Genomic DNA, 14,718 nt, shown 5'->3' on the forward strand with positions numbered 1-14,718 from the left:
TGGGCAAGGCTAGCCTGGAGTGACCAAGTAGATGGGGAAGACACATGACCTTTGAATGAGACTGGCTTTGCACATTCTGATAATGCAGCCCACAGCTCTGGTCACTGGCCAGCCACACCTGTTTTTAATAAGAATGCAATACTGTTAGTTCATGTAGAAGTGAGTGTTGCTCACATTTGAAAAGTACAAGTATTGCTGTGGGTTGTGAACTAAATTTTTGCTGGGGCATGATTCCATTTCAGAATAAAACCTGGCTTTGCTTTAGGTCAGTTGCTCGCTGGTAGCAGTTACTTTATCACACTGCATCTGATTTAGCCAATAATTCACAGCTGTGTTTAGCTTGCTGGGTTGTATGTATAAAGTGGTATGTATCACTTTTCTGTTTAACTAGAGTTCTGTTTCACTTTAAAATTTTGACACTTTGACATTTATGTCAATGTTAACCTGAAACATTCTTTTTTATTCAGCTCTTTCAAAAATGTCAGTTAATAGAACGAATACTTGATGCCTGGGAAATGAATGAGAAGAAACAGTAAGTATATTGTTTTCTGATAGGAGTTCAGTTTGATTATTTGTTTATATTTGGCTGTGCTGGGTCTTTGTTGCTGCTCAGGTTTTTTTGCATAGTTGTGGCATGTCGGGACCACCCTCCAGCTCCAGCATGTGGGCTTCTTATTGCCGTGGCTTCTCTTGTTCCAGAGCACAGGCTCTAGGCGCTCAGGTTTCAGTAGTTGTGGCTCTTGGACTCTAGAGCACAGGCTTAGCAGTTGCCACTCTGAGACGTGTGGGGTCTTCCTGGACCAGGGACCGAACCTGTGTCTCCTGCAGACTCCTCACCATTGAGCCTCCAGGGAAGCCCTGATTTTTAATTTGAAGAAAATGTGCACCCTTGCTCTAGACAGGGAACAGTGGATATAGTTACATGGTATAGGCCACTTTACAGTTAGTTACAAATGGCTCTCTTGGGACTTCCAGAGCATTTAATTGTTAACAGGTATTTTTCTAATAATTTACTTTTAGATCTCCCTGTCTTTCTACCTGTCTTGAGGAGAAACCAGGGGTTGGGAGTACGCCCCTCCTCTGTTGCTGCCTTTGAAACTTCTTGTTTCTTTGTGAATGGTGGTTTTTCTGAGAATGATGGGAAGGAGGAAGAGAATGACATAGGCAAGTCCTCCGTGATGATAATTAGCTCCTAGAGTCACTTTGTGCCTGGAGCTAGAGGAGGGCAAAATTGCCTAGTATTTCCTTTTATAGAAAGTTTCCGTTAGCTGATTGGCACGGTTGCTTGTGGCATGTGTTGCAGCCTGTGAGTGGCTTTGTTACAGTTTCCCCTAGCAGTGTTGTTGGGGATGAGCATTCCTCTCTAACACCCAAGGAGCTTTTATGCCTCCCCATAGATTCTGCAGCAGGGGGTGTGTTTGGGAAACACTCTCAAGGCATTCTTGTGTTTGCTTTTAAGTCAGATTTATGGAAGCATACATTTTGGGGTATACATTTCTTTTAAAAATCAATTGCTAAAAACCGATAGGGCTTTGCTTTGATTCTTTGTGGAGAAAGATGGCTTGTAGTTGAGTGTGGCTGGGGCTCAGGTCCTCTCCTCCGAGGAGAGCCCTTCTGTGGCCAGACGGACATCTCTGGTCCATCTTTGCCTTCCTTGACTTCCTGCCTCTCTCTGCCTCCTCGTCTCACCAGTGCTCTGCTCCCTGTGAGCTCCAGCCTCTGAAATCCTGGCTAAGATGATTTCTTCTTTCTTGGTGGTCCTGAAAGAGCTTTTTAAGGTTTCCTTGAACAGGAAGCATAAAGAACATAGGGAGCCTTGGGCCAAAAAGCTTGGAGATGGGTGTTTGTTTTCACTTGTGGAGGTTTGAGGGAATACAGCAGAGTTTGTAAGAATTTGCCCCGAATGAACATTCAGGTTCTTACTGTGAATCTTACTGTGAAACTGAAAGAGGCTCAAAGAGTACCCTAACCCTAACCCTAACCCTAACCTGACTGAGCGACTGAACAAGGGAGGCTCTTAGCAGTTCAGCTGAAGTCCGCCCTGTGCCTTCAGACCTATAGGTATCCGTGGAACCTCTAAGCTTGGTAGCAGACACTTTTATTTTTGAGGCAAGCTTGTAAGCATTATGTGGTTTTTTCTTTTTTAAAGTAGCTCCTGAAAGAGTCTCCTTTTAAGTAAAGATCTCTTCAGTTTGTTCCCTCCTGTCTGCATTCAAAAGTCTTCTGTTTCATAGAATTTAAAATATTGACACTTTTTAAATATTCAGGTAGAGTGGTCACAGTGATGTGAGAAGTCCTAAGTGTAAAGATGGGTCAGTTGTGAAGAGCAGACTCTGGTGAGGGAAGGGGTGAGGAGTAACGCGCATGTCTGCTCCCAGTGGTGTATGGGCCAGATGCAAGGTGACCGCCTCTCCTCTTGGCCAAGTCCTCGAGTCAGCTAATGTTTTAACTCAAGAAATGCCATTAGTAGATAACTTTCTCTGGTAATTGATTAATATGACTGAAATTTAATATCCTGTCTTAGCAAAATGAACCAGTAGAATTCTCACCTCAGTTCTCTCAGTCTGTTTAGTCTGAAAAATAGTTTTACAGAAAGAGAGAAAGGAAAGTCACAGCCACAGCATCATCAGGTGCCGGTGAACGTTCGTGTTTTTGTTTTTACAGATAATATGTGACTAAAGACGGTTGGTTTGAACACTTGAACAAAATTTGCCCTGTCTTGTGAGGCTGCAGTGTAATTTTTTGAGTAGACTATTTTCTGCCACACATTTCACTGCCCCCCCCCCCCCAACCCCCCACCCGGAGTCTGATAAGACTCCTTACCCTCCTCTCCTGTCTGTTCTTGTCCTTGGTGGCTCGGATTTTAGAACGATTGCTTAACTCCACAGCAGTTAGCCAGCTGTGTCGTCACCCCACCCTGTCAGGAGTCTGAACATCTGTCCTCTGCCCCCTGGCAGGGCCGAGGGAGGTCGGCGGCACGGCTACATGGGCCACCTGACGAGGATAGCCAACTGCATCGTGCACAGCACGGAGAAGGGCCCCAACAGCGCCTTGGTGCAGCAGCTCATCAGAGGTAACGGGCTCAGCGGTTGCAGCGTCGTTTCTGTTGGATTGGACAAGTTAAGGGTAGTGTGGAAGGATTCATAGCTTTTTAAACAGCTGTCTAAGGAGCTTCCTTCTACTTCCACATTATCTGGAGATTTGAATGAGAGTCTTGAGAATGTGTGGACAACATAACTCTTTGCTGTGTCTCTGTTCTTAGTCCTGCAGTCCTTTTGCTAAGTATCGGCAGGCTTGGCCGGTAACTGGAGTCACCCACTTTGATTCTCTAAGGGCATGGTTCACGAGTCATGAGCTTGAAGTGCTCAGGGGCTGACAGTAGGGCCTTGTGAGCTACAGTTAGTTACTCTTGCGTTTTCTTTTTTCCTGAAGGCCCCCGCATGGCTTGTGGATTTGAGTTCCTTTCACTAGCATATTAGATACTTATCAGCATTTTTTTCTATCTCTCTATTACTAAAATGAGGGCTATTAGCCAATATCCTTAAAGACTCTTTCCGTACTAGCATTTGAATGTAATCAACCCGAGGTTCCTTGAAAAAGCTGTGCGGATGCCTTTCTCACTGGCTCCCCGGCCTTGACTCCGCCTCCTCCTGGATGAGAACATGAAGAACCCCGTGTGCCCCAGCGGGATTTCTAGTCCTGTGACTCACTCCAGAGGCAAAATGTCTTAGCCTCGTGGTGCAGCATTTGTTCAGTTGTTAGCTTGCTGAAGACTAGCTCCCGGTCTATCCTCCTCCTCTCAAGAATGTTTGTGTTCAGGAGGCTGTTGCCTATTGAATGTGCAGTAGCAGCACGATTGTGGCACAGCGATGGAGAAAACGGGGGCTTGCCCACCTGGGATTTTGCTTCTTGAGAGAGAGGAGCCATATCATCTCACTGCATGTCCTTAGCTGTACACTTGAATTGGCCATGTCACGTGTGTGTTCTTTTAGAGCAGTCTTAGTTTTATGGTGGTTGCTTCCCAGATGTGCGTGTGAGGGTGTACGCACATACGTTTAAACCAGAATTTTCAGACAACAACTTCAGTCTAGTGAGGGCTCCCAGATTGCAGCTGTAGTTTGATTTTCTCATAAAACTATTTGTGTCTCCTTTTCTTTAAATTTTCTGTAGAGGATGGATTTCACTATTGCACATGTATCCGTTTGTTGTCCTATGACACAAGTATTTAGAAAACATTATCTTTGAGGAACTTAAGAACCCACACTGGGTTCCATGGGGCTAAATGCCCTCAGAATTTCTCAAGAAAGTGTGCAGGAGTCAACGTGTGCAGTGTTTCCTGGACACGCGTGACCGTGGAGCAGGACCACTGTTAACCATACCTTTATAAGGAGTTCACTGGAAACATTCACATTAATATTTTCCAGGTTAAGTTTTTACCAAAAGATCCTAAAAATATAGTTAAATCCAGGTAACTGGTTAGGGCTCTTGGCATCAAGCATAGACCACAGGGGCAGGGTAGGGGGGTTCCTGAAAGTCCTCAGGGTTCAGACTGAGCACAGCTCTGTAACCCTGAGCCTCCCAGGGCCCGGCGCCCAGCCTGCAGGGCTTGCTCACCCTGGCGAGCTACACAGTGGCAGCCTCTCGGGATCCCTGTCTGCCTGTGTGAAAGTCACTGTAGTGATCATGAGTTTTTCCTTTTCTCCCCTCTGAAGATCTTCCAGACGAAGTCAGGGAGCGATGGGAGACGTTCTGCACGAGCTCCTTGGGAGAAACGAACAAGAGGAACACGGTGGATCTAGTAGGTTCTACAAGATTACATTTCTGTGATTTTGGTGCTCTGGGGCTTTGCCCGCTTATTCAGAAAGATGTGAGGCACCTTTCTTCCACTTGTCCTGGTGATGGTGGACCAAGGGGTACGTTCGTGTCTCTTATCAGTAAAAGAGGTTGCGTCCGCAGTGCTCTGGCTCGTCTGTCCAGTCGGCTCCCAGTTCCGGCCTGGGACAACGCAGGGGACATGCAGCCCCTCAGCCCCGCTTCCTGCCTCACCGCCTCACCTCCCTCGGCGCCTGCTCCCCGGGCTCCTCAGCTCAGCCCTGCTATCCCGTCACACTTGGGTTTGTTGCCTCACACCTGGGTAACTCCGGGTGGTTGGAGCACCGAAATGTTCCTGTAACTGGTTTCTACTTCTGCTTAGTTGAGTTTACCCTCATTAAAGTCATTCCCAGTTGGGGGAAGTTCTGCAGATGACTTTGGGACCCCAGCTTTTAACAGATTGGTACTCTGAGCCAGGGAACAATGGCATTGATAATATTTTTTAAAATTATATTGGACTTTGGAATGTAGTCTTTAAGACATAAAGTTTTAAGGTAAGTATTGATTTGGTTTTGAAGATGAAGGAAGGTGTATCCTTTTGAAAGCACATGCCACCTGATACCTGAGGTGGGAGCCTTGATTGTACATGGAAGTAGACGTGTCAGATGTTTCATTCTGATTTTGAAATTCATCAGCTGCAGTCTTGAATTTCTCATACACAATAACTCCCTTGATTGTTAGGCAGTCAAGTACCTGGCAGCCTTATCTGCTCAGAACAGAATTTAGAAATGGGGGTGGGGGTAGGAGGTGCTACAGAGCAGTCCCCGGGTCACCCTGTGTCACATGGCCCCAAGGGCCTGTCGCCTCCCACTCTGTAGATCATCTCACAACTTTGGTTGTCTTTTAACAGACTCTTGACAGATTGGTGGCTTGTTAAGGTGGGTATAGTGGCAGAATTATTAGGTACTAGAAGCTGAAAGAATTATGAAGAGGTAAGCGTAGAAAGGGAGCTGTGTGGGGCCATTTAATTAAAGCCGGTTTAGTGGCCCCTGTGTCTCAGTGTGTTATAGCCCAGCAGAGGAAGTGACATTCACTTCGACAGCCCTGTGCTCTCACGGAAGGGCTAAGTAAGTTTTAATGAATGTATTACCCACCGTAAATTGTTTTTTCTCCCCTGGTCAAATTGGTTAAAATTCTGGATGATCAGGGTGTTATTGCAGAGTAAAGTTGTTCTTAATTATACTTAAACTGAACCTGTTAATTTAGAGGTCCCCATATTGAGTCCTTGTTAAGAATGCAGGCAATGTGATCTCCTTGAAAGAGAGTTTTGACTTGTTTCTTATTTATAGACAAATAGGAGTATTAATTCTGATCTTGTTTGGGAAAATTTGTTAAAACTTGCCCTTTGATTAACTTCAAAGGTAGAAGTAAAAAATGTCAGTTAAACTTGTTATCAGGATTTTTTAAAAACTTTGGTAGTTCAAGTACATTTCTCTTGTCAGTATGTAAAGAAGGACTACATTGCAGTTCAGGTGACACTCGGCTCCTTTGCACTGTGCGGTCGGTCATCTGTGCGTAATGTCGTGTATGGCCACACAGCACGAAATTAGTGCACCGCTCCTTTGGGTCAGGTAAATGTAGACAGACATTTCCACGAAGAGTTATCCTGGGCTCCACCTGGCATGCTGACTGAAGCCTGGTTCTCCTTTGCCTGTTGCACTTGCTGCCATAACACTTGGACTGTGCAAATAATCCACAGTAAAACAAAAGAAGGAGCCGTTGGTTCATGTAGCAGAAGTGGCCAGTAATAGAGCCCTGTTAACATTGCTCATCTCTGTGTAGATTTGGCCCCGCTGTGTGATCTTGTTGTTGCCTGAGACTCTGTTGCTGTCTCAGGACCTCCCGCTTCTTTGGTTTCAAACACCCAAGACTGGCAGACCACCGGCAGTTAGTCTGAGTCCTTCAGAGGGGAATTCTGCTTTGTAGTATTGGGTTGACCAAAGAGTTTGTTCATAAGTGTTGTGGCCGACACTATATTTTTAGGGATATGGGGGTTCCAGGTTTTCAAGGATCCTTTTACATTAATCCCAGGCCACCAAGGAGACTTGAACTGTAGCTTCCAAACTCCATTTTTTGCCCAGAATGTTTCAGGTTGTGTCCCAGTAGGGTTACAGAATTGCCTTCTTGCTGAGCTCTTTGAAGTACTTCAACCTTGTGACCCCATATTGCCAAAGTAAATGCACAAGAGACTCATACACCCTTTATGTTTTTGTGTTGGGAGCTTATTATCAATAAAACTTGGTATTTTAACATCCAGAGACTGCACTGTTTTGACTAAGCCCCCAAACTGTAAAAATTGGTAGGGATTTAGATAAATTTAGAAAACATAGGAAATGTTTTTGTGCTGACTTTGGAGAACTGAGTTTGTTTCATTCTTTGCCTTCCTCTCCAGGGGCAAGGGTGTATTTTTTAAATGTTGAGGTAGTTTATGAGATAGTTTATGGAGGTTGTATAGAGTAATACAGAGCGCACATATGAATTGTTTGCAGGCCCAGTGGGTTGAGGCGGAACCTCTGAGGGTTTGCGTTTCTAACCAGCCCGGGGTCATGTAGGTCCTGGGAGTCCACAGTGGGACTACGTGGAGCAAGGAGAAGAGTCTGTGGCTTCTACTTTTCACTCAGATGTTACCAGTCAGGTCATACTTAAGATTGCTTAGCAACCTAATCAGCCAAGATGAAAGAAAACTCTTACTTGCCTTTTCTTTTCACAACAGTTAATAAATCTGAAATTTTATCATGAAAGAAGGTAACATCTCAAAGGCTTTTTTTTTCTTTCACTACAGTATCAAGAGTATAGTTTACTCTTTTTGCACAAAACAAAAGCATTTTCGCTTATTAAAAAAAAAAAAGTCTAGTTTGCTTAGAATATAGTCTTGCTTGGCAAGAGTGTTCTTATCTCCTTGTTACTTTCTTAAAAGTTAGGATTCTGTATTCTCCTTTATGATTTATTGGTGTTCCTTAATTCATTAACTCGTTGAGTGGCTACTGTATGCTGGACACTGTGGATATTGCACTAGACAAGATTGGCAAAAATCCCTGCCTCAGTGGAGGTGGATAATCACAGGGGGAGGGTAAGCGAGGGGAAGGGAGTTAGAGTGTTTTGGGCAGACGTGCGTTTAAAATTAAGTAGTCAAGGGAAATGTCCTTGAGAATATTGGTGTAGAGGCTGAGGCGAGTGGAGATGGAAGAGCGGGTGCAGAGGCCGGTACGGCACCTGCATATTTAGGTCAGAAAGAGCATGGCAGAGAATAAAACGGGAGATCTCGAGCAGCTTCAAGGCACGCTCCCGGGGTTGTGGTCTTAGTGAGATGAAAAGCCGTTGGGTTTGGAACTGAATGAAAAGTGCCATGATTTAATGTCAGTGGTTTTAAATCTGTCATGATTTAAAGGATCATCATGGCTGCTGGCTTGAGGACAGACTCGAGTGGGACTAGAGGTGCAGCAGAGAGGCTGCTGGATGCAGCGTTCATCCAGATGAGAGAGAAACCCTCTCTGCTGCTGCTGCTAAGTCGCTTCAGCCGTGTCTGACTCTGTGTGACCCCATAGACGGCAGCCCACCAGGCTCCCCCATCCTTGGGATTCTCCAGGCAAGAACACTGGAGTGGGTTGCCATTTCCTTCTCCAATGCATGAAAGTGAAAAGTGAAAGTGAAGTCGCTCAGTCGTGTCTGACCCTTAGCATGGACTGCAGCCCACCAGGCTCCTCCGTCCATGGGATTTTCCAGGCAAGAGTACTGGAGTGGGGTGCCATTGGCTTCTCGGGAAACCCTCCCTAGGGAGGTGATGATAGACTTGAGCAGAAGTGATGGGGTTTCAGGTTCTGCTTTGACAGTAAGGGTGAACAGGTGTGGGTGGGACAGAAGAAACAAGATGACAGGACTTCAGCTGGAAGAAGAGGAATGAAGGAGGCTTTTATTGAGCTGGAGATGCTTCCAAAGGGGTGTGTTCTGAAAGTTTAGATCAGGGACTAAGATTAACAAGTTAAATTGCATCTTTTAGCTCATTTTATTAATAATGATTTCAGACTGCATTATCCGGTAGGTAGAATCAGAATCACCACATCTCTCAACAGAATAATTGAGAAGGTGCACATGCTTTATGCTGTTATTAATAATAATTTTCTAAAACAGTAGTTTCTTTCTGGAGGAAAAGATTACTTGAATTGCATTGAGGATACTAGTTAAGGAGAAGATGGAAGGGGTCACAGTGTCTGGCACACAGTAGTTGCTCAAGTTTGAAAACAAGACTCTAGTTTCTTGTTTTCATTAATGAGCTGATAAATTCTTAGTTTGTAGCAAAAAGTATGAATAAGGATACATTGTATTCTTATTGAACTTGAAACAGCAAGACAGACCTGGAGTGGTGGACTCCTTTTTGGCTCTGTCTAGTTCTCCCGGCTTTCTTTTTGAATTGTCTTCTGTGTGTGTGCCCCACCCCCCACCATGGGATTAGTGTGATTCTTGTACTGACTTGCCAGCCACGTGGCCTGAAGCTCCTAAATCCACTGCAGCGGAGCCACTTGACCTGCTCTCAGTTGCAGTCACCCTGTAAGGTGCCAGCTGCCGTGACCAAGCAGTATTCCACCCCTCCCATCTGCACTCTGGTTGGGCTCTCATGGACAAACTATCCCCCAACCCATACCACACACACACACACACACACACACTCTTTTCCCATCTACTTGCTAAAGCAATGGTTGATTCAGGCAGGCAGATCATGGACAAACTATCCCCCAACCCACACCACACACACACACACACACACACACACACACACACACACACACACACACACTTTTCCCATCTACTTGCTAAAGCAATGGTTGATTCGGGCAGGCAGATCACAAATTCTGCTTTGATTTCATCAGAAAAATTCATGCAAATTCACATGCAAAATTCATGTGAATGTTTTGTCTGCACTTTAGGGAGGATGGAGAGGGAGTTAGTTGGGAACTGGGTTATTCACTTGGACTTAGTATCTTCCTCAAAGATGTCCAGATAAAGAAAGATGAGATTAGTTTTATTCAGACAGCGATTTATTCAGAATTTCATAAGCCACAGCACATACAGACCCCTGTGGACTCCACTCTGGGCTTCCTGAATCGCTGTTGGAACATCACAGAGCAGACCAGGCCAGTGTGTGTGGCTCCAGGCTTCTGGGCACAGCTGCAAGGGCTGGCGGTTAACGGCTGCTGTTTCTCCCCTGAGGACAGAGCTCTCTGCCTAGAACATTGCTACAGGACAAGTAGCTCAGAAGACACAGTGTAAGTTACCTAAGAAGTACAGTGCTTGTGCTTAGAATTTTGCAGACTGTTCACATTTATTACTTGCTCTGTAGCAATTACCAGTATTAGTGTGGTACTTAGTCATTTCTATTTGTTAATACATTTATGAATGAATTAATTAATTAATGAAAATCACTTACTGTGAATTGGTGAGCAGTTCCTGTTTATGCTTTTGTTTATTTAATTAATGTGAGTTAGTTTTAAGTTGTGAGGGGCAGGGATTACGTGTTAGGAGCAGAAGGTCTGGGGTCTTGTAATGAGCAGGGGACTATTGACTCAAGTCATATTTAGCACTTACGAGCACTGCTTTTCTTAGAATGAGTGAGAAGTGCAAGAATTCAAAATGAAATGGTTGTATTTAAACCTGAGCTTTTTAGTGGCTCATTAGTGATTCCTGGGACTGCAGTTTTACCCTTCAGGCTTGAAATAGTTAATTATTTTATATTTTATCTGAGCCATTCTTCCTTCGCTTTGTAAACATCTAATTGGAGATAATTATCAAAGTCACATACATGGAGTAATTCGTCTCACATGCTTTGTGGTGTGGGTAATACTGGTAAGGTAGCTGCAGGTGGGCAGCGGAAGGCTAGGCGGCTGAACCTCCTGATTGAGTGAAGTGCTCCCTGGAATTATTGGGTGGATTTTACAGCTTAGCTCTTACTTGTTTTTGTTCATGCTATTGTTACACATTTGAGAGAAAAACTAAATGTGATTTTTTTTCCGTAAAAATGCTGATACAAATGTCCAAAATTTTTCTCTCTTAAATAGTTTTTTACATTTTTATGCATATAGGTTACAACCTGCCATATTCATTCATCCAGTGATGATGAAATTGACTTTAAAGAAACGGGTTTCTCACAGGATTCTTCTTTGCAGCAAGTGAGTCATGCCTAAAAGTTTTGTTTTTTGTTTTTATTTTAAATGCTTAGTTTAGTTGTCATTTATGAATCAGCTTTGGAGTCAGACATGCATTAGGGTGTTTGGGGTCTACTTACTAGTTAGATCAAAGTGTTTATAAGAGGAAGTGTTGGGTATGTGAGAGAAAGGTGTATGTTGATTATATTTCCAGGGCATGTTTCTTTAGATCTGATAATGATGAGGAGTTGGGTAACTTTTCAGGAGATTTGAATGACCTGGATAGTTCAGTAAGCGTGTGTCTCGGACATGCTCATTGTGCAGAGATTCCTGCAGTAGGGATTTGTGGAGAAGACTAAGAAGACTTGTTTAATGTCAGTGAAAGCAACTTACCCAGTGTCCCTGAACCAAATGGCTTATATGTTTCTGGTACCTTCAGATTCTGTAGCGTTCCCAGATTCATCCTGTCCCCAAATTCCTCTTCATTTATCAGGTCCTGGTAATCTTTGCGGGGGCAAAAAACAGGATATAAAAATGGGCGTACTGATATATCCTCCCTTGGTAGTTCCTGCGGAGGTGAGGAATGAATTCACTGTCCCTTCTGGGTATCAGGTTTGGGAGGTACTAGCTCCTCATATGGAGAAGCTGCCCTTGGTCAGGACCAAGTCTTGCCTGTCAGGTGATTTGGTGTGGCAGTGAAATTAATGTGGTTGCCTTCCCTGGCACTGAATGTTTTTCCCAGTCCTGAAGCCCCTTTTAGCAGGGTCAGGATGAAGTTTCTGATGACTCTGCAGGCCCTGCCTTTTGGTGTCCAAGTAGACCGACACACCCCAGGATAGGCTGAACTAGCAGTCGTCTGATTTTAGGACTAAGGCAGTTTAATGTGTACATGCTCAGGATGGGCCTGAGGTAGCATTTTGGCTTCTCTTGATTCTTGGCACTGCCCCTGGAGACTGGCTTCCCGAGGTGAGGGGCGGGGTGCAGCCAGCCTGCAGGGGAGCTGTCCAGCAGGTGGGCCTCCTGTTCCGCTCACACGTTGGTCTGTGTCCGGCAGCACTGGCCACCCCAGAGGCCTGGCTGGCTTCCTGTGAGCCCTCGTGCCTTCAAGCGATCCTTCCCCGACCCTGGAGCGCCTGGATAGTATCAAACTGGTCCCCTCAACCTGCTCTGAACCCCAATTACACATCGTTCCGCCTCTACAGAGAAGCTGAATGGTGTGCAGTGCGCGTTTTCAAGGTCATTCTGATTCTGGTGAATAGCTTTTAAGAAAGAGAACGCCCTGTTCTTGTAAATATTTGCAAATAAGTTAATGAACTCGGAGTTTGCGGCAGCTAGTTTAATCAAGCTGATGATGTTCTGGTGTCTGGAAAGTGAATTCCCTATCTCTTTCTCGAGATCCGGTTCCAGGGTCATAGATTTTCTGGGGAGAATTTTCAGAATGATGTGTGTATGAACCGATCTCAGTCACCAAAATGCCTTAGTGACACCAGGCTCCTGTTCCTGTGGATTTTATCTGCATTATGTAACCCTCAAAAGTAGGAAGAATAATGATTATTTTTTGATTGACAGCCTTCCAGTAAACTTTTTTTGCATATTGAAATTATAGACCAGTCTTGAATCATTTTGAAAATAGGAAGCATACGCTAAAGCATTTTTTTCTGAGTTCAGGAGTTCGCGTCTAGGTTAACCTAGAACATTCATGCTGGCTCCATTATAACCGTATAGTTTCTGTCTGTCGCTTTGGTGAGAAGCTCGCGCACAGAGAGCTCAGGGCGCGCCACTGAGCAAACCTGCTTCCAGCCCTGCTGCCACTCCTGGTTCCCTCGCCGCTGCTGTCTGCTCTCCCTCCTCCCGCAGCCGCCCCTCTAGGGAAGGGGAGGAGGTCTTCTCATGTGGTGTCTGGAGGATTGGGGCCAGCTGCCGCAGGTGGGCACCACTCCCGCTGCCCAGGGGGAACCCCTCAAGAGGTTGACTTAATAAAGGACCAGAGCAGCCCCTGGCTTTGACCAGGGTGACGGTTTTGACACGTGGGGGCTTTTCCCCCCTTTTTAAAGGTAATTAAAAGTTTTTAATAATTGTACAACCATATGGCGCTTTCCAGACTTGAATTTCTCAGAGTCCAAAGCACTTTCATAAAGCTTTAGGGAGAATACAGTAACAGTCTTCACAGCTGTGGGTTTAGTAAGCCTTGACAGCTTTATTAGTAAAAATCAGATTTGAAACCTAGGTTCTTTGCTGGTGGTGTCTTCCTAGAAGCAACAATGGACCCAGAACTATGGAGGGCTGTGGCTCGCTGGTTTCCCGTGTCCTCTGTGTTACTATGTGGAGGCTGTGTCTGTCTTCCTCCTTAGGTGGATAGATAGACAGTGCAAATATGTGTGTGCATATTTACGTGTATCTGTGTATACAGCTATATGTTCATACATGTATGCATTCACACATGTTTTTGTAATACACGTAGTATTTACATTCTGTTGTGAAGCATTTAAAGGCGCACTTTTGGGAATATTTCTTCCTTTTTATACCCAAAAGACTTACAGTATTATCTGTATTACAGTATTATCTGTAGAAGTACAAAATTTTTAAAGAAAAAAAAAAAAGGAACCAAAAGAGTTGGAAAGGAGCGTTTCCCCTTGTGTGATCACATTTTTATCAGTGAACTCAGCCCGATTTACACCGCTTGCTTGGGAGAATGACTTTGTGATCATTTATTGCACCTTTGACGTTATCAACCGTGTGTCCTACCTTATAGGAGATAAAACGATTCAGACGAATTGGTTTCTTTCTACTCATAATGTTTTATATTCGTACATCCAGAGCTCGCCCAGCCTCTTCGGACTTGTCCTTGCCCTCTGCTCTCACCCAGACTCCCAGAGCCTTGGTGTGCCTTACCATGTGCACACCTGGGGGCCTGCCCCCAGCCTGCAGGTGCTCAGGCAGTGTCGTCTCTATGGGCAGGAAAGGGGGCAGCTTGAAGGTGTGACAGTGAGCAGGGAGTGGTGGGTATCGAGTTAGAGAAACGCGAGCGAGGTTTTAGGTTCTCAGTAAACTATATATCTAAAAAAGTTAGATCTAAGGAAAAGATGCCTTCCAAAGCCAAATATAAGGTTTATTTTTTAATTATCCACAATTTGGATTATCCATGCCATAATTCCCTGCCACCATAATGGATCATCAGGAATTAACGGCAGAGGCATTTCTGCAGGGTGGAATCCGTGGGCCCTGCTCAAAGGAGAACGCAGGAGAGCTTGGTGGCCTGCCTGGCAGGGGCCTCAGGGCCAGTGCCTTTAGTCCAGCCACAGCTGTTGCTTGAACCCCCGCACGGTCATGGGCAGCTCTGTCCACGTGCAGCGCACACGGCTCATCTCCGTATGGGCTGCTTGCAGCAGAGTGAGGAGGGCGCTTGCTTGTCTTCATGTCTTTAACCCTGACTGAGCAAGCCTGGAGCACATTTGCTGACTGCACCGTCCCCCTGGCCTGCTGCAGTTCACAGAACAGCAGCATTTCTGTGGGGTCCACAGCCTTCCCCCTTCTTCACGGAGAGCCCTGGTGCTCTGTAGAATCGGTGTAGCAAACAGAACTGACTCCTCGTGTTGTGGGTTTTTCAGAGTGATTTCTGATCAGTGTTAAAACTTTCTGTTCTCTCTCTAAGGTAGGTAGGCTAGTAGTTACTTTGTACTCTTCTTAGCCTCTGAGACTTAAATCTTTT

The 14,718-nt window shown here is 45.1% G+C and overlaps 1 protein-coding gene across 8 annotated transcripts in view; it reads left to right on the forward strand.

Annotated features, from left to right (window-relative positions):
• Positions 1-14,718, forward strand: part of PPP6R3 (protein phosphatase 6 regulatory subunit 3) — a 125,207-nt gene that overhangs the window by 82,675 nt on the left and 27,814 nt on the right. For 6 of the 8 annotated variants that reach the window (XM_044943791.2, XM_025286839.3, XM_025286841.3 and 3 more), the window contains 4 exons: positions 468-532; positions 2,958-3,073; positions 4,713-4,798; positions 10,947-11,033. In XM_044943791.2, the coding sequence (XP_044799726.2) occupies positions 468-532; positions 2,958-3,073; positions 4,713-4,798; positions 10,947-11,033 (354 nt within the window). The remainder of the gene's footprint in view (positions 1-467; positions 533-2,957; positions 3,074-4,712; positions 4,799-10,946; positions 11,034-14,718) is intronic. The other 2 variants (XM_025286843.3, XM_044943794.2) reach the window with 1 other exon arrangement.

This window comes from Bubalus bubalis, chromosome 5 (genome assembly GCF_019923935.1).
Source record: "Bubalus bubalis isolate 160015118507 breed Murrah chromosome 5, NDDB_SH_1, whole genome shotgun sequence".
NCBI lineage: Eukaryota > Metazoa > Chordata > Mammalia > Artiodactyla > Bovidae > Bubalus > Bubalus bubalis.